The 27557-nt window shown below is 44.3% G+C and overlaps 1 protein-coding gene across 1 annotated transcript in view; it reads left to right on the forward strand.

Annotated features, from left to right (window-relative positions):
• The window catches only part of ATG2A (autophagy related 2A), a 2561659-nt gene that overhangs the window by 553752 nt on the left and 1980350 nt on the right, over positions 1 to 27557 (forward strand). Inside the window, exon 14 of the mRNA XM_085625535.1 lies at positions 19059 to 19226. Within this exon, the coding sequence (XP_085481661.1) occupies positions 19059 to 19226 (168 nt within the window). The remainder of the gene's footprint in view (positions 1 to 19058; positions 19227 to 27557) is intronic.

Below are 27557 nucleotides of genomic sequence, written 5' to 3' on the forward strand. Positions count from 1 at the left end.
ACCAATCAAACACTCACACCCAGTCAACAGATCTGGGTTTGATCCATCACCGTTCTTTAGCCCACTCTGCCACCCAAGTTCAGACATGGCCATATGCAAATCAGTCTGACCCTGTGCCTCATGGGAACAGTCCAGCCCGAACTGCCAAGCCATGCCTTCCCTGGACCGGAAACAAGCTTCCTAGGACCAGTTTCTGGCATTTCAGCCGTCTTCAGCCAGGCTTGCTTGAATCCAGTGGCAAAGTGAGCAAGGGACTCACGTCTGAGCATACCCTGCCAACTTATGGCGAACAAAGCGGTAGAAAAGGGGGTGGTGATGGACGGAGCATCAGAACCAATCAAACACTCACACCCAGTCAACAGATCTGGGTTTGCCATAAGTTGGCAGGGTATGCTCAGACGTGAGTCCCTTGCTCACTTTGCCACTGGATTCAAGCAAGCCTGGCTGAAGACGGCTGAAATGCCAGAAACCGGTCCTAGGAAGCTTGTTTCCGGTCCAGGGAAGGCATGGCTTGGCAGTTCGGGCTGGACTGTTCATCAGAACCAATCAAACACTCACACCCAGTCAACAGATCTGGGTTTGCCATAAGTTGGCAGGGTATGCTCAGACGTGAGTCCCTTGCTCACTTTGCCACTGGATTCAAGCAAGCCTGGCTGAAGACGGCTGAAATGCCAGAAACCGGTCCTAGGAAGCTTGTTTCCGGTCCAGGAAAGGCATGGCTTGGCAGTTCGGGCTGGACTGTTCCCATGAGGCACAGGGTCAGACTGATTTGCATATGGCCATGTCTGAACTGGGGTGGCAGAGTGGGCTAAAGAACGGTGATGGATCAAACCCAGATCTGTTGACTGGGTGTGAGTGTTTGATTGGTTCTGATGCTCCTTCCATCACCACCCCCTTTTGTACCGCTTTGTTCGCCATAAGTTGGCAGGGTATGCTCAGACGTGAGTCCCTTGCTCACTTTGCCACTGGATTCAAGCAAGCCTGGCTGAAGACGGCTGAAATGCCAGAAACCGGTCCTAGGAAGCTTGTTTCCGGTCCAGGGAAGGCATGGCTTGGCAGTTCGGGCTGGACTGTTCCCATGAGGCACAGGGTCAAAATTATTTGCATATGGCCATGTCTGAACTGGGGTGGCAGAGTGGGCTAAAGAACGGTGATGGATCAAACCCAGATCTGTTGACTGGGTGTGAGTGTTTGATTGGTTCTGATGCTCCATCCATCACCACCCCCTTTTGTACCGCTTTGTTCGCCATAAGTTGGCAGGGTATGCTCAGACGTGAGTCCCTTGCTCACTTTGCCACTGGATTCAAGCAAGCCTGGCTGAAGACGGCTGAAATGCCAGAAACCGGTCCTAGGAAGCTTGTTTCCGGTCCAGGGAAGGCATGGCTTGGCAGTTCGGGCTGGACTGTTCCCATGAGGCACAGGGTCAGACTGATTTGCATATGGCCATGTCTGAACTGGGGTGGTGTAGTGGGCTAAAGAACGGTGATGGATCAAACCCAGATCTGTTGACTGGGTGTGAGTGTTTGATTGGTTCTGATGCTCCGTCCATCCCCACCCCCTTTTGTAACACTTACATAAGTGAGCACCATTTACTAAGCCAGCTTCTCAAAGGATTCTTCTGAGGTCCTTAAAGGTCTAGGTCTCTCTTTTTTCTCTCTCATCAGTGATAGCCTATGAGGCTGTGTTTTCTCTTCATTCTGTTTTGTACTCAGGCAGTCTTTTTTCCATTACAGTGTTGATCATTTATAGGCTATGTGATCGAGATGGGGTCTCTAGTTGGCAGTGGTTTGCACCCTGTCCAAGTAGGGTCCACCACCCTTGTCAAGGTAAGTCCGATACACACCCTAAATTAACCTGTGCTCACCCTCTGGTAGCTTGGCACTGAGCAGTCAGGCTTAACTCAAGAGGCAATGTGTAAAGTATATGTGCAACACAACACCCAGTAACACAACGAAAACACCACACAGGTTTAGAACAATAAAGAGTATTTATTTGATTAAATTAAAACCAAAACGACAAAAATCCAATTAGTAGAAGTTGAGATATGAATTTTCACTGCATAAATGCAAAAGCAGTGCTTTTCAATTTCTGAGCATTTTACAATGCAGGACAAATAGTTCTCACAACGTTCCTAGTTGCAATTGTTCATGGGCAGTCTCACTAGACCGTAGAGAAACAATACCACTCCAATTGGGGATCCTTAGTGAATTACCAGCCGTTATCTTAAACAACTAATGTCCTCAAACCCCTACTGCTTAGGAAGAGGGTCTCAGGGATCACTCGAGCAAAATGCTTTGTCGTTTAACGCTGCCTGCAAGGGAGCGCAGGTTGGCTATGTGTGACCCCTCCCCCCCCCCCCCGGCCTTGCTATGCCACAGTGCCTTGCGGGAATTAGTTGAGGATGTTGGCAACTTTCAAACGATGGTGCTTATGCAGGTGCTGGGAAGTGAGGGTGTCGGCGGCCCTCAGAAGCGGGGCCCGCGTCGTAGCGCACTGTGTCTTTCTAGAAGGGTGAGCAGAGACAGCTGACGATCCTCATGGTTCTGGCCCACCCTTGGTCACCAGGGCAACGCTTCGTGGATAGAGAGCTATGCTGGAAGACACTGCAGTGGCTTCCGGGTGATGCGCCAGTCTCGGGCAACAGGATCTTTTGCGGAAACTAACTGCCAATAAGTCCCTTGCTGATTAGAGAGTGTTGGCAGTAAATGAACTGGCAGTCAGGCTTCGGCTATTCACATGGTGCTTGATCCTTTCAAGGGAAGCATGTATTTTGTAGCAGATTGGCTAACCATTAGACACATGCTGGTCCTTGTCAGTTTCAGCTGCTGGACTCACGGGGTTCCCGAGTTACATAGCAGGATTAGGTTGCAAGCAAGCAAGCCATCAAGCCCTTTGTGGTAACTCTGGGGTCCAGGGAAAAGGTTTCCAGTAGACAGCCAGCAGTGGTGTTTCTGGATGGCACCGGTCAAATATTCCAATCTTATAGTTCTCTTATGCCCACTCCTGGAGTTCTGACTGCCCACAAAACTCAATGATTGGTAAATGTTTTTACAATATTAGGAGATCAACCTAATTTGCTTGTTCACATTAAACTTTCCAATTCGAATTGCATGTATCTGTAATCACTGTTTTGTTTGCAATTACTTTCCAGAAGGATGATAAATCAAATTGCCCAGATGAAGTCCCTTTAAGGGATGAAACATGTTTTTAAGTGTGATGGAATTAGATACGTAATAAAAAGAACTTTATGGAAATAGACACTAACGTCTGGAAATTAATTGAAAAACAAAATATGGATTACAGCTACATGCAATTCGATATGGAAAGTTCAGTGTGAACAAGGAAATTAGGTTGCCCTCCTAATATTGTGAAAATATTCCAGGGAGATGGGTGAAGTTTCTGGCCTCAGCAGGTCAGAGAACAGCAAAGCAGCTCAGCAAAGCAGAGGAGCAGATCCTCAAACCAGTCAGTCACAGCAGAATGGCAATCCGTTCAGCACAGCAGCCTTTACTCCAGCATAGTTCTTCCCTGGTCCAGTAGTATACTCCTTTGGTAGGACCGGAGCCCTAGTTCTTGTACCCAAAAGTGCCTTTGATGTAAGGGATGATTTCAAAGGAACTCTTTGAAGTGCACTAGGATCCCTTTCAGCCCAGCCCGGGCTCCAGACTACCAATAGAGGGTAATTCAGTACTTTGTATGAGGGCAGGACACAACCTATTCAGATGTAAGTGTGTTCCACCGCTCCTGCTTCCTGTCCAGGAAGGCTATCAATATGCAGATGTATCTCCTATCACACCCAGCCCTTCCTGTGTTATGGATGTCTAGAGGGAATGCACAAAGTGTAGCTGTCGCCCAGACATGTATTGAAGACAGGCTGCAAGGCACACAGAGCAGTAAGAGAAGGGAAATGTCTACTTGCTAAAAGTGGCATTTCTAAAATGGTAATGTTAAATCCAGCTTTACAATTAAAGAGGATTTATCACCACCATTCCAAAGATATTAAACATTAAGTAGCTACTCCTTTCCAAAAAGGAATTACAGCTTGAAAGGTGTTTTAAGGGCAACATCTTGGTTTAAGCATCTTTAGCACAGCATTGAAATGGATCAAATGATACATAAATTGTCTTAAACAGATAAAAAGTTCCTGCGCCTATTGTCGCCCCTCATTGAATATATGTCCCGTCTAGAATTCCAATGCTTTCAACCCCAAAGGCTTCGTACCCTTCACCTGCTTGACTCGCCGGAGTAGGTGGCAGCGTCCCCTGCCCCCTCCAAGGGCCTGTAATAAGGAGCTCTGAGAATCCAGAGCCCCCCACTGCCTATCACGCCCCCAATACCAAGAATATACATGTACCATGCCCCTTTCCTGGGATGTCACCGTCTTCTAACTAGGAGTGCATTGGTATGCTCACAGGCTTTTCTATACCCTCTTGTCTGTGACTGTTTCCATATTCTTACTGGGAAAAAGTAAAAAATCTCTTTAAGTGCTGCCAATGTTATGTGTATGCTAATTGGTGCTTTTGTTTTCTACACTGCGAATGTGCTGTACCATTGAAAAAGTTCAATAAACGGAGTTTGAGTAAAAAATAAAAAGGTGTTTTAAGCAATCCCCAATGCTAGCCTGTAAAGGGGTAGGCCTCACAGCAGTAAAAACTAATATAGCTGTTTGTCACTGCCAGGACATGTAAAACTTAAAAGTACAGGTCCTGATTTTTAGTTGCACAGCACCCTGCCCTTGGGTTCACTTAGGGCCTACCTTAGGGATGACCAATGTGTAATAACAGGGGAGTTTATGGCTTGGCAAGTGGTTTTAAATGTTAAGTTAAATTGACAGTAGACTACATACACAGGCCCTGCAATGGCAGGCCTGCGACAGGTTTGAAAGGCTACTAGTGTAGGTGGCACAACCAGTGCTGCAGGCCCACTAGTAGCATTTAGATTACAGACCCTGGGTACAAGGTTTACCATTTAACAAGGGGCTCACAGCTAAACTATAAATGCCAATTAGGTATAAACCAATGTCAACATGTTAAGGGGAGAAGCACATGCACTTGTAGCACTGGCTAGCAGTGGTAAAGTGCTCAGAGTCCTAAGGCAAACAAATAGATACAGCAAAAAAGTGGTGGTAAGCAGGTAAAAAGATGGGGGAAGACCATCCAAAGGATGACAGGTCCAATGCAATGTTAGACTTTTTCCAAAAATTCTCCTACAGAATTCTCGGAAAATACTTCACTGACAGACTACACTGAAATTACAGGGAAAATGACTTTCAGTGATGAACATTCTTCAGTGCCTTTTTCATGAACTGTTAATATATATTGAAGGAGGTGTTCAGGGGTCCGTGCAGGTAATTATTCAAAGTTTATGACTTCAATGAAGAGCCCTACGATGCATAACTAAGACTACAGGTATGTAACTCTTCCATACTGTTGGGATTTTTTTCTTAGCTTAAAAAATATCTAAACACTGTCTGACCCCTTGTTGTGGCAAACATACAGAGTTCTTTGATCCAGCAGGGAGCCAGATGCTATTTGGATATTTTTTAAGCATTTGGCTCTGCGCCAATTGTGAGGAGCCAGACACAATTTGGATTTTTATTTAGCCTAAGTGAAAAAAAAAAACATAAAAAGGTACACTGTTCTGTGCCCGGTGCCAGATGCTGATTAGATTTTTTCTTAGCCTAGGAAAAAATCCAAACAGTGCCTTGCTCCTTGATCAAGCACAAACAAAAACGTCTGGCTCTTCAGAGAGGGCCACATGTCAGTGCCCCCTAAAAGAGGCAGAAACTTATTGGATTTTTGTAGTCTAGGAAATAATCCAGACAGTGTCTGTCTCCTCTTTGGGGCACAGATTCAGAAGTCTGTGCCCCAACAAGCAGCCAGATGCTGTATGGAATCAATTGGATTTGTTGTTAGTGTAAGAATAATTCCATACAGCATCTGGCCATGCTGTATGGAATTATTCTTACACTAACAAAAAATCCAATTGATGTCTGACTCCTGACTGGGACACAGAATTGTCTGTTGCACACATTTAGTATGTATAGTTTCTTCAAGATCTGGTTTGCGATGTTTTTCATTTTGTACTGACCATGCATCAATTGAGAATGAAAACTAATGAATACAAATTTGGGAGAATAAAAAGTTTGTATTTTTGAATTGTCCCCAAGAAACTGAGTTAAAGGATATGGTGTCATTAGAACCATTCTGAATGACCCGAAATTTCAACGTAATTCTGGGGAATGTTTTATGAAAAGTGTTTTTGCAAACTGGGAATAGGAAGTCAGAATGTAAAGAAATTAATTAGATAACACATTTCCTATCATTGTATGTTCCCACACTTCTCTCAAATAACACGGTACAGTGTGCATGGGTCTAGCATCGAGGGACAAGAAGGGCACACGAACGTGACCATTTAAAGATCCAGAAATAAGCTTAGAATTAGTTGTCCAGAGATGCTGTATTTGGTTCTGGGTGGCCAGAACCTAGGGAAAACAACCAACATCAGGCACTTCGGAAAATTGCATACCTGGGGTAATACTGGATGCTGTGGCCTGTGTGGATGTCACTTTGATTCTTACACAGAATGCCCTGCAAATGTATATGTTTGATTAAAAAGTCAGAATTCCTGTTGAGCAGAAGGGACAGCCTGGTGCATGACATCCCATGGGAAGGTGAGTGATAAGACTGTGTCGCTGTACACAGACACATACTGCTTTTTTCTCAACCACTCTAGATGGACTGGCAAGCGGCTGATAAAGACCCTTGGCCTCACCGGGAAGCCTCTGGACAAATGGTAAACTGGGACAAGTCTGAGATTATGACTCTGCAGATGACTAGGGTTGGCGACTTTGGCTGTTGACGCAGAGCTTCAGATACTTAGGGATGCACATCTCTGCTGATCTGTCATTGTGCTGGGAGCTTAACATCGCTCTTCTTTTTAGTGACCTGTGGAGATGCCTTCAGACTGTGGACACCCTCTTTACCTAAACAATGTGTCCGGATGATCTCCTCCATCTTTCTGAAAATTACCAATTTGAGATTCCAGACCCATTCTTCGATGTTGTTCGGGCCATGGCACACTTTTTTTATAGAGTAGAATGTTTTCAAGAATTTCCTGGGACAGATGTCTCCAATAAATGTACAACAGTGGCTTGTGCATGGCTGACAGGCTATATACTGGGCCTCACAACGTCTTTCATAAATGGCTGGCTAATTCGTTCTAGGGAAGTCCCAGTGTTCTGATTTCTAACCGCAGATTCCTTCGAATTTCCTCAGGCACGATCTGAAAATGTTTGCTAGCAATTCTTTCTTGGGTTGCCAGGTAGCTTCACGACGGATCCATCTCGCACCAATCTGACGTCAAGTACCCCTCATATGTTCCACCTTCATAAACTTACGTCCTTCCCTTTCTTTCGGCCCCCTTTTGTTGACGATTCAAAGCTTCATTGATTTTAATATCATATAGTTACCAATCACATTAAAAACACAATTTGATAACTATAATGATTTTTACTCTCACTCACGGCCCCCCACTTAGTTTAGAAGTGCATCCCTGTCGTCAGGTGTATGCCTGCCCTCTATCAAACCAAGGTTTTAGAGGGCGAGGACTGGTCAATGATAAAGCATGACACCAGGTGGTGTGTGAGACCAGTCCGTCACATTTTGTGAGATGCCCTCACTCACAATATAACCAAAGCTTCACAGTGGTCACTACACTAGGAGCAGGTCTTGTTGTGGTTAACATTCATTGTTGGAGGCTGCTAGCTCCTGGAACCCCGCACCTCTTGTTCCCTTCTCCACGCATTGTGGAGCTCATGTGTGATTATGAATAGTCAGCTCACCATGTGATACCACTAAAATCTACTCCGACTCCACAGAGACAGTATCCAATAAAACAGGAAGCAAAAAAACAGGTCAGGTAGATCTTAGAGCAACTTGAATACCAAGGTGTGATTGAAACTTGCTCCTCATCAATGAATAATCGTTTGTTTCCCGTAATGAAACCCAATAATTCATATCGTCTAGTTTTAGATTACAGACATCTGAACTCATGCACAAAAACATTTGCAGTACAAAATGCACATAGTGCCGCATTAATGAATGACATTGTGTGGAAAAAATACAAAACCACACTAGATATCGCAAATGGATTTTTCTGCCAAAATGTAGTGCCTGAGATCAGATACTTGACTGCATTCTCAGCGCTAGGGTCCCAACGCCCAAGGGTATAAGAACAGCCCGGGGTTATTTTCCGCCAGGCTAACTGTATTACTTCAGGATCTGGACAAACAGGCGTTATCCTATGTAGATGATATTTATCTGACGGATGATAACCTGGAGGAACACTTGACCAGAGTACGCACCATAATTTTGGTATGTGCCTCTGAGGGCTACAACTTGGGTTTTTGATTGAGGGGGTGATGACCCCTCTCGAGCAAAAGCCACAATTTCCGTCAGGGTGAACCAGAAAAGTCACAAACTTAGCCCGTGCGTAACCCTCTGGTAACTTGGCACAGAAGCAGTTAGGCTTAACTTAGAGGCAATGTGTAAAGTAGTTATGCAGCACACAAACAGTAATTAAGTAAAAACACAACACAATGTTGTAAATAATTTAACGTATAATCGAAAGGGGGACTGGAGAGCTGGTTATTTAGAGAGGTCCTGTTCTGATGCTCCCTAGCGTATACGTAGGAAAAAACAGAAAAGAACAGTTCCTCTAGATGGCCAAGTTAGTAGGGATCGCTATTAGCCAGCTGTTAAGTCTGATCTGGGAGGGAAATTTAAATTTCAGATCTTGTTGCCCTCACACACCTGTTAGGGTGTCATGCTTCATCATTGGGCGCTCCTCGTCGGACCGGCGCTGCAATGTCCATCGGGCCTGGTGGCATCTTTAGCGGAGATCTTCTGATCTGAGAACGCCGTTATATGAAGACCATGTGTCAAATTGTGGAGGACAGTGACTCCTAAATTATGTGGGGGCTCGAAAAAGCTAAAATAGACCCTGGCCCCTAAATGATTTAAATTAGGTTATGTAGGGCTGGGACTAAATAAAACCAGGGAGGCTACTCTAGTGATTCTAGGTATCGGGGTAGCCTATAGTTGACAAAGGTCAACATGTTTTGTGTCGTGAGTGCTCAAAATCGAGCGACACTTCTTCAGGACCGTGGGACCACCGAGAAGTAGATATACCTCAATTCTTATCAAAGGGTACACTGGGTCAACCACAAGCAATGCTAAACCCTAACTAGGGTCCAGATATGAAGTCTCCGCCTAAAAAGATGGAGACAAAATGGAGAGGACAAACAAAAGACCACCCATTAACAGCTCGATCAAGGAAGTATTGTCCAAACATATTAAGGAGGGGTCAAAGATACCCCTCCAAAGGACTAGGAGTTCCTGCTCTCAATCACAGACTAGTTAGAGAGACTCAAAATAAGAGAAACAGAACATAAGCTAATACAAGTAAAACCAAATAAAACCAAAATTAACGAGATTATCAAGCAACAATAAACTCGAGTGGCCTAAGATGCCACGGGAGAGTAGAATTTACTAGTTCTTACCTCACAAAGGAAGGGTCAGAGCTTCATAGATGATGAAGAAGCAACCGGACCACTGGAACGGTCCCACTATAATAAAACAGAAGAGAACAAAGACATCGCCATAGAACAGGCATGCTATACATCAGGGACCAGGGGCGTGAAACTACCCGCTCTAAAAACACTATGAGCGTGGAGGGTGTTTGCTCAGACCGATCAGGTTGCCAAAATGTCAGGTGAAAGGACATCTCTATCCTTTAGACATAGTTCATGAGAGGCATGTCCCAAAGTGAAGTCGGACGTGGAAAGTGCACCCGGCTACATACGGAATGTAAGTGGTGGTCCCTGAAGTGTCCGGGTCCCGAGTGAATACTAATAAGACACTGGTTCATAATATGGATAAATACAAAGGTGCCGGTCTATAGAGTGAACTATATTATCCTGGTATTAACGTTTAGCATGTGTACCCCATGGGAGCCAGCCTGAGTGACAGACTAGCCCCGTCCGTAACAGCGTAACGGAAACGATCGCATAGGCGAGACAAGGGGTTCTATCCAGTGAACCGGGGAGTTAGCGGTATCAAAGTCCCTCGACTAAACGACTATCTCAAAACCGAGCCAAACCAAAGGCCCGTGCAGGGAACATGCCGTGGGGACTTACCCGAAAGTAGCAGCGGGCAGGCCAAAAAGGACGCGTCTTCTCCTCACCTGGATATTACCGGTACTGGAGAGAGTTCCTGTATATGAGCGTGGGCTGCGTAGCGAAGTCTCGCGAGGACACTCGTGAGATCGCCATCTTGTCCCAAGTGAAGTGCCTGACTTAGGACGGGGAAACTATTACGAGAGATCGGCAAAGTGAAGGCCGATAGAGTACGCCCACAACTGACAAAATAAAGTTAAGGTGGGACATAAATGTATTGGTAATGCATGAATAGAAACTATGTTTCAAAACAAAACGACCAACAATTGGAAAGAAGTGGTTGGTACAGCACAAGGATGTGCACATTATGAGCCCACTTCAAAGGGGGAATTATGTATGTATGGATAATGCAATGTTCGTTAGAATTGCATATTAGAAAAGTAGAAACCCGCAGAAAATGAGCGGGGGCTCTCCAATATAAGAGAGAACAGCAGGGAATATTAATAAAATGCGTAAGGCTCCCTTGGATGTGCCACAGAGGGTACCGAAACAGTGCATGGTATATGTCTCCGTTTACAGAAGAATGGTATAGACAGAATCCACGTGTAGTGTATATGTATTATCAATATTCCCTGCTGTTCTCTCTTATATTGGAGAGCCCCCGCTCATTTTCTGCGGGTTTGTTCAACTAGAGCCTAAAAGATCAAAGCGCCAACCGCGGAAATCTAGTCATGCGAGACCAGGACAAAGTAAAAAATATTGATCGATCGCAATGGGGCACTGTTCGGTTAGAAGAAATTTGGAAGAAAAATGTCTGAGAAGATAATGTTCAGGGGGCAATGGAGCTGGTGGTTTCTGAGGAGGAGTCGTCGTAGCCGGGGATCATCTAGACGCTACTCGACACACAGACGAAAGTGATATTGAATTGGAGAAGGAACATTGTAGCTCTGCAAATAGTAGTGCCCCTCCAAGTACAAGGAATCCAACACAAAAAGGCCAAAGGAGTTGATAAGTACATATGTGCCACGTGCTGACATTTTGGAGTGGATCCAAAGTTTGATATTGCATATCAGGCACAACTTTTTTGAGTTGACTCCCTTTTGAAGGGACTATGGTCATTGGATGGATGCCTTCGAATGACATTCTGACAAATGAGTGCATGACACAAACTCTGATTAAGTGGCTTGGACTGAAACTGATCTAGTACCTGTAGTAGTTCTGTTAAAACAAGCAGATGGATAGACTTCCATTTGAGAACTGGATTCATAGTATTGTGCATGACATGAATGAGCAGGTAAGAGGGATGGAGGTCGGGGATTACCAGTATCCTAATCATTGAATAGTGGCAGGGTGACTAAAGGAGGAGTTCTCTATCCTACTCACAGTGCTCATCTAATCTGATTGAGAATGATCTATAGAAATTTGCTTTGTTGACTGACAAGTGGTCATTTAAATTGGTGAGCAAGGTGCAGAAGCTGCATAGTTCAAAGTCTTAGTGGAAGGAAAGGTCACAGCAGATTGGGTCCATATCAGATGTGAAGAGCCACAATGACTCTCAAGGGTCCAGCCAAGACAGAGTCCTAAGGGGAACTGGGTTCCTAGTCAGCACAACAAAGGAAAGAGTGGGAAGGAGTCTCCATCTTTGCCCAGGGTGGTAACCTGTTTAAGTGTCTCAGGAAATGCTTGCTGCAACCTTGATAGGCAGGTTTCCGTCATTAGGAATGGGTACCAGTGAGGAGAGAGTAGCATTCAATCTAGTTGCTTTGGGCATCTTGGAACGGGACACAGATGCTCTCAAGTCCAGTTTCCCAAATAGCCTACCTTCACACACGCACACACACGCTCACACACAGCTATCATCACATTACTGCACATCAACTATCAGATGCCAATACATCATCCATCTGAATGCCCACACACCACATTCCAAGCCTTAAATCCACACCTTCATATGGAAGCAAATTAACCAATATGTAGCCATACAGCAATCCTCATATACCCAAACACCTAAGGTCATAAGCCAGTACAGAAAACCTAAAAAAAAATCTAAGTAATTCATACCTCACAGTGAATGGCCAGTTCTGAATTCCTTAAATGGCGAAAAATGTACGTTTTATGCACTTAAATACAAAAATGTCCATAACAATATTTTTGTTTTAGCCTCATTCGGTTCAGGAATCACAGGCATAGTTGTTTTAGGTTATTTAATGAAAATGCGTTTACTAAATCCATAGTTAATCAGTCAGTCAGTCTAACGTACTTTATTTCGCATTGTTTCAACACATAAAAAGTACAGACATAAAAAAAGTTAAAAAACCATTAACTCAATAAAATCTATATAAAACTTACACCATATAAAATGAGTCCTTAAATTTGTAACCTCATCAGTGTCAGATTAAATAATCAATTAAAAATGCAATGATAAAGTTAAACATCTTCTGCAAGCCACTGCCCACAAATAGGAAGCAAGAGAGTAACACACTTAGGGATCTGGGAACTGTTGTATAAAGTGCAGTGCAGGCTTATATGTAGTGAAATTATATTTCCGTAACATAGGGACTAACAGAGCTTTTCTTTGGGGACCATAGAGTGTGCAAAAAAGAGAATATGTATCGTTGTTTTAGGTGCTCTGCCATTACATGGGCATGGAGGTAAATTTTTCACAGAATAAGTGTTAGCTGGGAAACCGAGCACTAACAGAATATAGTTCATCCTAAATCTGATAAAAATATATCTTTGCTGTGGGTTCCGTATAAATGAGAGAGATGAATGCAATATAACTTTGGCCATGGGAAGAAGGCTATATGCAGTTATAGTTGATTTATGTTTGTTTCTTTCCCACCTATCACTCGCAGCTTTTTCCAAGAAGATCTTTTTTAGGTTTGCCTTTGGAAATGAGGTGCACCACTGTGGTAACACATATAGATATTGGAGACCTAAGTCAGACATAGTGTTCTTCACATAGTTTAACCACTAGATCCTTTCGATGTAATCTAGTTTGAAACAATCCCTGAGGATCGTCTGGTTAAGTTGTAATCATTGACTTGACCAAATAGAGAGCCTTGGACGTAGGGGGGACCAGTCTAATTACATCCTCGAGGTAGGGTAAAACCAGTTCTGCATGCAATAAATAATTTGCATAAGTGCGGGGAAGCGAAAGTAATTTCTTACAAAAGGCGTCCTCAACAAGTTGGAGTGGAGCTGGGTCTATCGTACCCCAAAGTGCTGCCCCATAGGTAGCACTTGCCAGCATTTTTCAGGAGTAAATGTGTATTATTTCTGGCAGAGGCTTGGAACCCAGTTTTGTAGAAAGATCAGCCAAAGCCCTAATCTTGTTTTCCAAAAGAGCCTTTCTACTTAGAAGCATCTTTTTCCAGGTTAGCTTACTATCAAATGTTACTCCCAGATAGGCGAATGAATCAACCACCTCCAGCTTCTGGTCCTCTATATGAAAATTAAAAGATTTCTTAGGACGAGCTCTGGCAATTAAAACAAAAGATTCCAAAACATTTATACTCATGTCTAGGCTAGCCATATAACTCAAATAATCCTGTATGACTTTCTGTAGCCCCTTCGGGGTTCTGGCCAGTAACACTGCGTCATCCCCATATAGAATAAGGGTGAAGGGGATGATTCTACATAGGGAATATCCTTCTTGGAGCGGCCCAGAATTGCCTCTAACCCGTTAGTGTACAGAGAAAACAGTAGTAGGGCCTATACCCAACCCTATCTTACCCACCTCCCTACGTTTAACGCCCTTGTTCGTTCTCCACTCCTACTATACCGGACAGATGCTGTTGCTCCCATGTACAGCTGTCTTATAAAGACAATAATGTGGGGATCCACACACATTTCTTCCATTATTACCCATAATTTATGATGTGATTCACAGTCAAAGGCGCATGATAAATCCATTAAGGCCATATATAAACGCCCATCCTTAGCTAAGGTGTATGTAGAAATAATCATGGTCAGATTTAGACACTGATCAATCGTGCCCTTCCCTTTTCTAAAACTATACTGCGCCGATACTAATATATTTTATTCTTCAACCCAGTCCTCTATCCTGTTTAGAAGCACCCTTCCCATTAATTTTGCAGTACTATCAATTAAAGAGATAGGTCTATAATTTTTTGCCTCTGCCCTGTCACCCTTCTTATAAATAGGAACGATAACTGACTGTTTCCAAGCACTGGGGGGACCAATCTTAGATGCAACATTAAAACAAGCATTGGCATAGCCAATAGGTCTCGCCTTTTTGATCTTGTAAGTTTTTGGCCAGAGCGATTGGCTTTAGCAATGTTTTTAAGCTATGTTGAAGAGCTCTACAGTACCACTCTACAGTACCCCTTTGCAGCACCACTCTACAGTACTCCTTTACAGCACCACCCTACAGCACCACTCTACAGCATCACTCTACAGCACCACTCTACAGCACCATGTAGAAAGATGTATACTTCCCAGGAGCCATCAGGCACTTAACACAATGAGTACCTGCACTTCTATAGTTCCATGTAAACAACTGGGAATAGGCGGATCAGATGGATGTCACAAAAGCATTTTTGAGAGTGGGATGTAGGGCATCCAAGTCGCTATTAGTAAAAGAGCAAATAGAGCACCAATTTACGCTAACTATACGAATATTCCATTAACATGCTCATTTTATTCCTACTTTAGATGTTTTGGGTCCAATTCACAAATGCAATCAACAGCATGTAAATGAGCGCTACGGGAGTATTACAGAAGCATTACTTTAAGAAGTGCAAAACGGCTTTGAGAATTGACCGCAGGGTGTTTAAAGAGATGGCGAATATCGTGCAACTGGTAGAGGTAGGATTTGCATGAGAAGATGGGAGTTCAGAAGCAGTCTGCAGACGAAAGAAGCGGGGCGTTTCAGGGGTGGGGTGGAATGGAGGAGGCAGTGATATGCGGTAACACCAGATGCCAACTTTACCTAAGGCCTTACCTGTGTGCATCAGGCTTTGCAGTCTTCCACGCTCCTTACACACCTCTGCTTCTCGCCGTGCTAAACTCTAGTCTTGGAGAGCCTGCTTCGCCCCTCAGGTTCACGTGCCCCGGGTGCCCTCGGAGCTCCTGTCTTCTTTAAGGTCCCCGAGAGTCTGCTCCATGCCTCGGGTCTCCCACTGCTGCTCCACGCGCCTGTGCGCTGACTGTCCCTCCTTTACGGGGACTGCTCTTTCCTTGCCCCGAGCCGCTCTTTTACAAGTCCCCATGCTCTGTTGCCTGCGGCTGTATGGCGCGGGACCGCCTCCGGAGTGAGGGGCAGCCTGTGCAACTAATAAATGGATCAACAAACCGGCGCGAGCCGGCATGCTCGAGCGCGCGCCTGAACACACTGCCCAAAGCTGCCCTTCAGTGATCCTGTGCATGCAAACAAAGTGATCCACATTAGGGCGGATTGAACGGCTGGGCTGGAAAGGGAAACAAGACAAAGGAAGGATCTTGGGCGAGGTGAGTGCAGACGCTCTATGGCAGGAGAGATGAGTGAAGAGAGGCAGACAGGTTCAATGGCAAGAGATGCTGAGGATGTTCACATAAACAGGAAGGCATTACAAGCACAGCCGTGCGGATGAGAAAAGCTTGAACGTGAAAGATAATATGACCGCCATCTGTTTCCAATTAACGCGACCGCGAGACATGCAAATGGAAACAAGCGCGGGCGTGATAATTGGAAACAGATGGCGCAGCTGCTCGCTCCTGCAAGGTGTATGCCATACATGCACGAGCGTTCATTGGAAACAGTGCAATACATGCACAAGTTTTCCAAAAAGTACAGACCGATTCCAAAAGGCTCGACCTAAACACTGGTCAGTAACGGGGCCCAGAGCACTTTGGTTTCCAGAAAGATGTCAGCCAGGACGCCATCGGGACCAGACGCCTTTAATAGGGTTGGCTGTGCCAAAGCTAAATCGATTCCTTCTACCTGGAAAATTAGATCTGATGCTCGTTGTGCCTCTGTACATGGGCCAGAGTTCCTACTTACATCATGGCTTTTAAATATATTCTGCAAGTGGGATACCCAGCCTTCTTCATCAATGTGTGAATCTAGGGTTGGAAGCCCCTCCTGCCTTAAATGCCGAGGCCATTAACACTCTCCAGAACTCATGAGTCCTTTCTGAGGAGGGCCAATCTCAGATTTCCCCATACCTTGGCGTTTAGTTCTCTTACTCTTCTCTCTCTGGCTCTCTTATAACTTGCTCGCAGAGAACTTACACAGCCCTCGTCCCTCGGGTTACTTGTAAGACATTATGTAATCTAGAGGCAGCTATTGAGCAGTTGTGATCAAACTACGATGTTTGCGTCCTAGCTTCCTTCTTAGGATAGCAAGTTAGATTGCTATTAATCCCTCCCATGATTTTCTCGAAAGCTGTTAGGATCTGATCAGGTGGAGCTCCCTCATTAAGGCAGGTCATAAACTCCGAATATTTCTTAACGTGTTGGGTATGGAGGAAATCACATTCCAACACCGTATCCCATTTTAAGATGTATCCATTATTTCTTGCCAGAATTGGCTTTGGTAGTAAATCTAACTTACTGCGGGGGTTAAAGTCCAACCTAATGTTACAGGCCAGATGGGCGTGATCACTAAAAACAGTAAATGCCACACTTTTGTTATTAAGCCTATCACTTAAGGATTCCGAAGCAATTCTAAAATCAATATTGGAGCCTAAATAAGGGATACGAATGTCTTATCCAGGGTTCCTGTGGTGTCATTTATACTAAGTTCAACCCCCATGTCCCAGACAACTAAGATCCTGTTCAATTCTTCCCTGTAAGTGGAGTGGTAAAAATGTACAATTTGTCACCACAACAGTCTGTAACACCACAGGCTACACTATCCATTTGATGGTACACCCTAAAATTAGAATCACCCACCCAATAAATCCTTAGTGTTTTCAAGTGGACGGCAAAAACTTCCTCAATGACTTTCTCTAGCTCTTCCAGAACAGTTTCCATCATCCCCTCAAATGTTTTATTATAGAAATTATCAACAGATCCCAGTCTTCTTGTCCTTGTATAATTAAATAATGAAAATATATAGACTTATGAAAGAACTTTAAAACTCTTACACAGAGGCTATTTGCCACAAGCTTAACTACACCCGCCCCCCCCCCCCTTTTTCCTGCCTGCTTTAGCTGTGACTGCAGAAGCCACAGTTAATCAAAAGATAAATGTTTTGGAAGAACATTTTTGGCCTTTTTCAGGGATTTCATCAGTACTGGTAACCTTGGATTTTCTTTAAAATGTGAATGTTTTTGACAGACAACCTTGGCAGTTGTTTTTATTTTACATCCTCCTGTAAATGGGCCAGTTCATAAGGTCTCTGGCCAAAAAAACCCTGTAATTTTATACATTAGAATTCATATTGTGTTTTTTTGGTTTTGCCCAATTTTGTACTGCAAATCATTTTTAACTCACACGTGTTTGTATTTTCCATGATATCACACAGAGGCAGGAGGACGATTCAAGTGTTTGTGACTCTTATTGAGATTTCCTTTGTTTAGGACTAGGATTGCAAATAAATAGCATTACCTTTTCATGCTTGTGAATTGCATGTAAGTTTGCTGTCTGATGTAAAGAATGCAGTCTCTGGTTCTCCCTGTCATATGCTATCCCATTTTGTACCATTAAAGGTCCCCTCTACATCCATTGGTCTTTTGGTGTGTCATTCACATATTTCTTCCATCCACAACTGCATGAGACAATGGGTCAGCACATTTTGCTTTCAGCAAACGCTTTTATGCTTTTTAGGTCTCGCCTGACCCAGCGCATGCGCTGGTCTGGCGAGACTTTTTGAGAGGGCTCCAAAAAGTGCTACCAGGCCAGCCTAGAGCTACAGTGCATGTGCGCGGGCGCGCGTGCCGCGCTTGACCGCGATTACTTTCACTTTCGCGGCCGCTTTGATGTTTGATCGCGATCACTTTCACGGCCGCTTGGCATAGCCAATAGGTCTCGCTTTTGGGACCTTATAAGTATTTAGTTATGCAACTGTTGCATTGCTAAACACTTATAAGGTCCCAAAGGCGAGACCTATTGGCTATGCCAATGCTTCTTTTCTAATGGTGCGGGACAGGCAGCCCCGCCCCCCCCCCCCCCCCCCCCCCCAACCACCCAACAATAAAGTTTTACAACAAAAAAAGGCAAAACAAATCAAGCGTTGGCTAAACCAAAAGGCTGCCAGCCAACTCCAGATCTATAGACTTTTCGAGTGCTTATTTGATCATCCCCTAGAAAACCTCACTTGAATGGACAATGCGTAATGGTTCAAAACTTGAAAAACCCCTCAGTGCACCAACCAACTTACTCCACTGATGACCTTACCAAGATGTCATAATGATATAACATTTGACATCACACACCATATCACTGAAGCTGCTATGGAAATTGGAGCTCCAAGAGCCAGGTCCTCTGCTTAGACTGTACAGAGCATAACCAAAGGAGAGGGATCTGTGGGAAGAGGAGAGGAGCGCATGACTCAAGGGCAGAATTTGCATTTATGCACAATAAACTCTTGGTATATATGTGTACGCTGCATTTTCCTACTGCTTATATAAATCTTTCTCTTACATAAGACATAGAACACCCTATTACCTTTAAACCTCTCAGTATCTTGTCTGTTTAGTCTTCGTTGCACATCAGCATATGTACTTTTTAGTTTCTAATCCATACATTTGTTGCATAAGCATAGTCGATTAATGTCTTTTGTTTCCAAATGAGCCAGATGATGAACCCATTAATGCATACCAAGTTCTAATTTCCTCTCCCCATAATAGCTGCATATTTCTTTATAGAGAGAACTCTAGGGGGCATAGCCTCTACAAGTTGGCTCAACCATAACTTCATGCTCTTTTTCCTGCAGAAAAGTCACAGAAAATTAGTCTCCAGTGCCGAAGTTCTTATAGAGATGACTGAATTTCATTCTGATGTGGATTTGGGGCTCATTGATCGACTTGGTGCCCTTCTTCAGATGTGTGCCCCCAGGCAGGAGCTGCTTTCACCGCGGCAGACGCATGCAGAGCAAAATTTGGTAAGAAACAGCAAGTCTTTGGTTCAAAATGGGTGATATTTAGGGTACCCACAAAAGTAGTGGTTTTAGGGTACCTACAAGAGACCGAAAGTTTTTTAATTGTCTACTAAAGTTCCTAGTCCTTTTTGTTTAAGTTAATATTTTTGGCTTTTCTGTGGATCCTATTATATCGGTGGTTACAGCCCAATGCTTTTTCCCCAGTAGTTGCATACAGTTTGTGTCCCAGTGCCTCAGGTACCACTGAATTATGTTTTTATAATCAAAAGTTACTCGCTTAGTACACTTGATCTTCCAAGGATTGCAAGGGTGAGCAGCCAGGTCATACCCTAAGAGGTAGTAGTAGGTTTGGAACTTAATTACCCTGTGGTTATTAAACTTGATGTCCTGTCAGTGCTGTTGATTTTGAAATCAACAGTTTATTGTGTACAAGTAAGTAAAGAGCAGGAAAACTAGATACCACCAAAACAGGCACCTTCTGGGACAAAACAGTTTCAATGCACTCATATAGTAATATGCTATAATAAAAATAGCATGGGAGGTCTATGGATAGTATTATTCTATAGGTCAGTGATTGAATCCCACAATCTCCTGAAGTTTTAAGGAGGTTTTCTTCAAAGAGTAACTCTTGAGCTAATGATAGCTCTCCAGCTACCTGTAAGTAGCCCTTCTGTGTGCAGTCCAGTCTAACAATATAGAAGCCTTTGCTTCTTTTAATTGATATATGGACTCCAAATTATAAAACCATCAATTAAGATGAAACTGTGTGTATTTTCTGAACTTGTATGCTGTTGTTTGGAATAAAATGGTTGAATTCCCAAACTATATTTAAAGCTGATATTTGAGTAATTGATCATGCCACGCTGAGGAGACTTAGTTTTCATATTATTTAGAGGCAGAGGCAGAGGCAATGAAGCAAAGGTTGTTATATATCACACATGTAGAGGCATTCCAAATTGAAAGAGCATACATTACTTCTGGCATCCCCACCTGACGCACTGAGTTGAACATTGCTGACAGTCTTGCTTGGGTTGGCCTCTCATGTAGTCTTGTCAGATGTGATCAGTATTACAGCACCAATAATATTAGTGCTCAGGATGATTTTCATTGATTTTAACTAGTTCTTGTTGCAGAAAATGTAAGAGACCTCTGCTTTAAGTTTTCAGTTATTTTACTGTTCCAGTGTTTCTCAAAATCACTAAAGTTGGCGGGCAGAATGCTACAAATATATTGAGTCTGCTATGATACATCTAATGATTGTATTAGTTTTCCAGTGTCCTTGGGTTTCAGGGGGAGAAACACTGGGGTATTTGTGACCAGGCAGTGTGAGTATCTTTCCAAAATGCCACAATGTACAGCTTATTATTTTTGTTTGTTGAAATGATTTATTTAATTTTCAAGTAATACAAACATACATGTGTTCAATTGTACCACATCACTATCCAGACTAATCTGGTGAAATCTTCCTAGTGCTTAAAATATGCATTGGTTAAAGTAAACATGTTAATTTCTCAGAAGATAAAAAATCATGAAGTTGTGCGAAATCAGTGTTGCCACACCCTCCCAAAAATCCTCCCCAACGGGCCCCACCATTCCATATGTGGTCCCATTGTGTCCATCATCGTGTAGATATCTGAGGGTGACTTGCCAATATGTGAACAAACGTCTGCTCGATCTGGCACAAGAGCTCATGTTTCAAATAGGCCCAGCGATCTTAACTTAGGATGGAAATCATGCAGCATGGAAATTGATGTGAAATACTCAATTGCCGGCCCCGGGTTTGTTTCAGAAGTACTAAGCATCTGTTGCAGATCATGGGATAGTTTGTCTATTATCATACTATGCCAGAGATCCACTGTCCACAGTGCCACTCCTGGGGGGTAATTATTTCCCCAAAATCTGGCGATGAGGCGCTTTGCAGCTCCCAGCATTGCTTAATCACCACATTTCTCCCTTCCTCCAGCTCGAGGCCACCAATTGCCCCAAACTACAGCAGAATGACCTCAGGGTTATGTGTCCTAGGTATCCCCAATTTCTTCATCGCAGGATCTTCATTGATAGCCATAAACATTAAATAATTCCCTGCTGCTGGCGTGGACCCCGGAACACTTTTTAAAATATATCTAGTACTTGGTGAAAAAAAACATTGCAAAATGTTCCAAATGTAAGTTAACATCCCAAGGATGTTCAGTGTTAGACTGTTAGAGATGTCATTTTCTTTCTGAATGCTGAAAAAGGTTGATGACACTGATTAGCTTCTTGAGTGTACATCATCGATCGTGGAAAAAAACTACCTTTAACATAAAGAGCACAAAGAGAAAATGCAGTCTAATAGGCTTGCACTAAGAGATGACAAAAATAGCAGCCTTGTCCTTGAAGGGCCTGAGAGGCACCCCTACCCACAATGCTGTGTACCAGCAGTTTGCCTGTGAGAGTCAGTTTTTTTTTCTGGCTCCTTTAGGCAGAGTCTCTAATCACCTTAGATGTTTTCCCACCTTTAAAAATAACTTTTTCTACCGGAAAAGACTTTCAAAACCATTTGTACTCGACGTTTTAACATCTCTACAATTGAGTAGGACTATTTTTACATTGATCTGACAATCTTTTCCAGGCCGAAAGCCTTCTTTTTTTTTTTACTAACTGCCTTTTTTTGGAAGAAAGACGGCAAGTTATGATGCACACAAGATATGTGAGGTGCGCCTGTCACCTTCACATAGAGTAAAAGGATATGACATTTGTAATAAAGTGTCAAAAAAGACGCACACGGACAGAGCGGGCATCAGATTAAGAGGTCTGCTGCAGGATATGAGAGCAGAGGAAGTAAAGATGGCGGCTGTGTGAGGCGGCCGTAGGTGGTTCTCAGCGGTGGCGGCTTCAGAGTGTACTACGGGTGAAGCGGCGTAGGAATGCTCAACCCTCAACGCGGTTTTAAACCCCTCGAACCTGCCGGGATCCTACTTAGGGTCACTGTACTGGTTGAGCAGGCGGAGCGGCTGATTGCTGGCTGCAGGTTCTTGGAATACGCACTGATTGAACTCCCCGACCGCTGCGACACGGGAAGTTGGTGGATTGAGATGGGGCCAAAATCGGGCACGAGCGGGATAGGCGCCCTCCAGCAAGCAGGCACCCAGGTCTCCCCCCTCACGAGCACTACGGAGGCCAAAACAGCTCCGGCAGCCGGGTGAAAACCGAAGGTCCGGAAGGAGAATCTCCCGGACGGGAAGGGGAGGGGTGTAGCTCCCCAGCTCCAGCCACAGCGGACCGGTGCCTCAGTCCTGTACATGCTCAGAGGAGCTGGGATCAGCGCTCCTGCTCTGGAAACGGAGCTGCAAGTTCAAACTTCGGGACAAGTTAGCGGCCAGGACATTCCACAGGCGGTAAGTCTGTGATGGGCTCAGTGGTGCTGGGGGGCCCCATGGAACTTGAATCGCATGCTGGGATAGAGGTGGGGGAACTAATAGAAGGGGAGCAAGGGCCTCAGGAGGCCCCCATGCCGGGGCCCTCACAACAAACTCTGCACAAACTCTGCAAGCAGAGGGTGGTCACTCAGGGCAGAATGTATTGCAGCAGATAGGAGTGCTTATTGAGACTGGGGCAGATGGAGAATCTACTGGGGAAGAGCCAGGCAGGCAGGGCCCAACCCAAAGCTGCTAAGTGCAAGCCCAAGACCCCTCTGTTCTAGTCACGAAGGAGAAGATACCAGGAACAAAGAAGAGGGGGTTTAGCAAGGTGCAACCCGGAGCTGTAGTGGGAACTGCAAAGAATCCCACAAAAATTATCACTCACATCCCGGGAGGTAATGCAAGATCTATCAAGCCTCAGCATACAAGGAGTGAACAGGACATAGACTCAGAGACCAACGAACTTGATTTCTTCTCCCTATCAGACGTCACTTGGTCGGATGAGGAGTCTGGGACAGGGTCAAACTCCGAGCAGAGCGAGACGGACAGTGTTCCCGATACCCCAGGCACGGAATCTATCGCCACAGCTACGAAGAATTCAAGAGCGGGAAGGTCTGAGAAACAAAAGCAGAGGGAATTGAAGTGGGACTATTCTTTGGGAGGGCAACTGCTGGGTAGCACCACTAAGACAGCTGGTGATGACCAACCTCCATTACCCGGACCACCCCCGTCACTTGAAACTAGTTTGCAGTGTGTAGTGGCGCATCTGCAGGGCGCAGTTAGGAAAATCGCGAAAACCTGTAATACCATCATCGATTTAGATGTCGGACCTGGAGACCAGTACAGCTTCCTTGGAAACTGATATTGCAGGATCTAGGGGGCAGGTGGAAAGACACGAAAATCAACTAGTGGATATCCAATGGAAACTAGAGGAAAGCAAAAATCATCAGAGGCAAAATAATCTGCGCTTTCTTGGAATTCACGAAGGGAAAGAAGGCTCCGACCCTCGAATGTACATGGTACAACTTCTCCAAAAATCATTCCCTGGGTTGGAGGGGTGGGACTGGGCCCACGAAATTCAAAGGGCACATCGAGTCCCATTTACAATCCGTCAGCCAGTCAATCCTAATGCTAAGCCCCGAGCGTTCTTGGTATATTTTGGTAACTTTCTATTGAGAGAAGTGGTGTTCGGTAAAACCAAACCGGTAGCTCAATGTCCAGTCGAAGGATTCTCATTCTTTACAAGACCGGATTTTTGTCGTTATACAGTCGAGCGCCGCTGGCGCTTGTGCCAATTGATCAAACCCTTTCAGGAGACAGGAGCTCAAGCCTTCCTCCTAAATCCGGCACGGCTCAAAATTAGCTGGAATGATAGGACCACATTTTTCACCTCAGAGATCAAAGCCAAAGAGTGTCTAAACGCGGGAGGGGTCCTTGCATCAGACCTTGACAGTGATATTGACTGGAGGCGGAAAAGACTGTCTGTACCCCTGTAGCCTGTTTGGAGGTTGGGGGGAGATAACTATTATAATCTTCCAGGAAAGAATCCTGTTTTTATCTCTGTGTTCGCTTTTTCTTTTTTTCTTTTTCTCTTTCATCGGTGCTCCTATCCGCCTCCACTCCTATATTCTCTAATAGTCCCATATACTCAGACCACAGATCATTTTCGTCGAGCAATATCTCTATTTGACATAGCAGAGGTTTAAGGGCAGCAGGTGTCCCTTATACTGCTAGACGCTCAAAAAGCATTTGATCAGGTTGAATGGACATACCTTTGGGATAATTTCAGAAAAATGGGTTTTGGCCCACTTATACTAACCGCTATAAAAGCTATGTACATCCAATCCTCTGCAAGGATTCAACTTCTGGGTAGGGAAACAGAAAAGATCCCGGTAACCCGGGGAACAAGCCAAGGTTGTCCATGCTCCCCTATCCTTGTCACACTGTACATCGACCCCCTCATAAATGCAATCATTCAAGATCAAGATATCAGACCAGTTGTGGTCAGGGGGTTTAAAACCAAGGTATTAGCATATGCTGATGATATTGCTGTTTTCACCCCTGACCCAACTGGTGCATTAGTAAGGATCGAGGAGCTGGCCCGGGAGTTTGGTAGTGACTCTGGGTATGGCTAAGACCAAGATAGTCTGTACTAAAAATACGCTCTGTCAGGACCACCGCAAAACGGAGCCCGTAACCTATCTTGGGTTTGCTATCTCTGCTCAGGTTGACACCATTTGGGATATTAATGCAGCATCTCTTATAGAGAATAGGTCGTGACCTCAGGAGAATCGATAATCTACACCTCTCTATTATAGGAAGAAGCAATGTAATAAAAATTACGATGTTTCCCAAGGTTTTTTACTTACTCCGCTGTATACCTTCGGAACCAGTAAACACTTTTTTAAAGAGTATTAATGGGATGTTTTCACAATTTATATGGAACTACAAAAAGATCAGGAGATCCATGACATTACCGCCGGGTTGGCAGTCCCTAATCTTTTATACTATTATTGGGCCATAATGCTGCAGCAAATGGGCATTTTGTTTAAATACAAGAAAGAGCCATCCCAGCAATGCCAGGAAGAAACCCAACCATCTATTTTCGAACTGGCCATTGGTGACGCAGCACCTGGGATCCTCTTGAGACAGTTGGAGGGGAGTTATTACAAAAAAAAACGGTTTAAACCTCTCAGGGCAGTTTGGAAAGTTTGGCACAAAGTGTGCAAACACTTAGAAATCCCGAAGGTACAAAGATATATCTCCTCGTGGCAGTCATTGCGCTTTTCTGCCCCATTATATGACATTATGGGGACAAGTTGAGAACAGGCAGGGATCAATAATATAGGTGACATGCTGGATTTGAATGGGATCATCTCATTTACAGAACTTCAAGAGAGGTACGGCGTGGAATCTAATTCTTTTTTTAAATATGCCCAAATAAGGGAGACAATCCCTCCCTTAGTACCACAGGTTTTAAACAAGGGTAGAATTCAGTTGTTATAGTGCTTGGCCTTTAAATACCCTTCCATCAAGTACCTATATTCCATTATGCTTATGGCAAATTATGACATCTCCAGAGTCTAAACGATATGGGCAGATAAATTGGGAAACTAGGATGTAGATCGAAGTAGATCACCGTGGTTGTCTAAAACTGTGTTTTTATCAGCTAACCTAAAAGCGCAACATTTTAAAACAGTTTTCAATCTATATTTTACACCTGCGAAATTGTTTGCATGGATCAGCGGTTGTCATACCTATTATTAAAAAACCTGACACTGATCCTTCCTTCCCCTCCAACTACCGTCCCATTTCCCTACTGCCTTACCTAGCAAAAATTTTGGAAACTCACGTCACAACCACCTTAAGCACTCATGTTGAAATCAATCACTGTCTTTCCCCCCGTCAAGCCGGCTTTCGCCCATTGCACTCCACCGAGAAAGTGGTGATCTCGGTAATGGACGTGCTACGTGAAGGCATTGACACCAACCTTCCGCAAGCCTTGATTTTATTAGATCTGTCCGCCGCCTTTGACACGGTGGATCATTCCATTCTTCTCAGCCGTGTCAGGGCGGCGGGCATAGAAGGTTCTGCCTTCTCGTGGATTGAGTCCTTCCTCACAGGGAGGGCCCAAGCCGTCCATTTGGCCAATTTCACCGCTGACTTTCGCAAAGTGGAGTGCAGAGTCCCTCAAGGCTCATCACTTTCCCCACTTTTATTTAATTTGTACATCTATCCCCTCATTTTTTCATTACAGCAGATGGAGGTCACGGTGTTTAACTACGCTGATGATCTCCAGCTAATCTTTAATCTCTCCAACTCCCCCTCATCTGCTTCCAATGTTCAGACCGTAATGACATTCATTCAGGACTGGATGAACTGCAACCACCTCAAACTCAATCCGGACAAGACTGAGTTAGTCCTGACCGGAGGTGGTTGCAGTCCATGGACCTCTGCCCACTGGCCCTTGTCACTTGGTGCTCCCCCTCTTCCTGTCTCTAAGGTCAAAACTCTTGGGATTTTTCTTAACACACAACTCTCTATTCACTCACATGTGGGTTCAGTGGTCTCTGCTTGTTTTTTTTTCTTTAAGACTAATTAGGAAAGTATCCCGCTTTTTTTCCCTTCCTGCTTTAAAAATCATTGTGCTGGCCATGGTACTGTCGAGAGTTGATTATGGTAACATCATTTACAATGGAGCTCAAGCATATGCGTTCCATCGCTTGCAGCTCATTCAGAATCAAGCGGCTCGTTTGATCTATGGCTTACCCAAATACCATCGTGCCACTCCCCTGCTTAAAGCTTTGCATTGGCTCCCGGTGAGGGAGCGTGCCCTTTTTAAACTGGGTTGCCTTACCTTTCAGGCTAGATCAGGTACAGCCCCCGAGTTCATTTGCGCCGCCATAAAACCGTACCTCCCAGGTCGTGAACTCCGCTCTGCCCATAGGGCTTTCCTCATCATTCCTCGTTTCAAGAAAAAGAAATCTGGCGGAGCGAAATTTGCTGTTCTCGCCCCGCTTTTCTGGAATTCTCTCCCTCCTGCTCTCCGATCTTCTCCGTCATACACACAGTTTCGGAAAGACCTTAAAACCCTGTTATTTGAGCAAGCTTATACTGTCTAGCCCTTCTGCCAACCGCTACTGCATCACTTAAAGCGCCATGAAACCGCATGGTATACGTGCGCTTAACAAATGCTTTTAAATTCAAATTCAAATTCAAATTCAAAATGATCATTGCCCAAGGTGTACAAAAGGCCCTGCAGATATCGTACACATTTTCTCTGAATGTGTCAAACTTAATGAATTAAAACAGGTGGTCGAATCCTTTCTGCTTAAAACTATTTCACGCCCAGTCCCACTAACTTCAACTCTGATGCTACTAGGCTGTGATGAAAATTTACAGTTGGAACCAATCCATGTCTGTTTTTGCTTTA

This window comes from Triturus cristatus, chromosome 9 (genome assembly GCF_964204655.1).
Source record: "Triturus cristatus chromosome 9, aTriCri1.1, whole genome shotgun sequence".
Classification (NCBI taxonomy): Eukaryota; Metazoa; Chordata; class Amphibia; order Caudata; family Salamandridae; genus Triturus; species Triturus cristatus.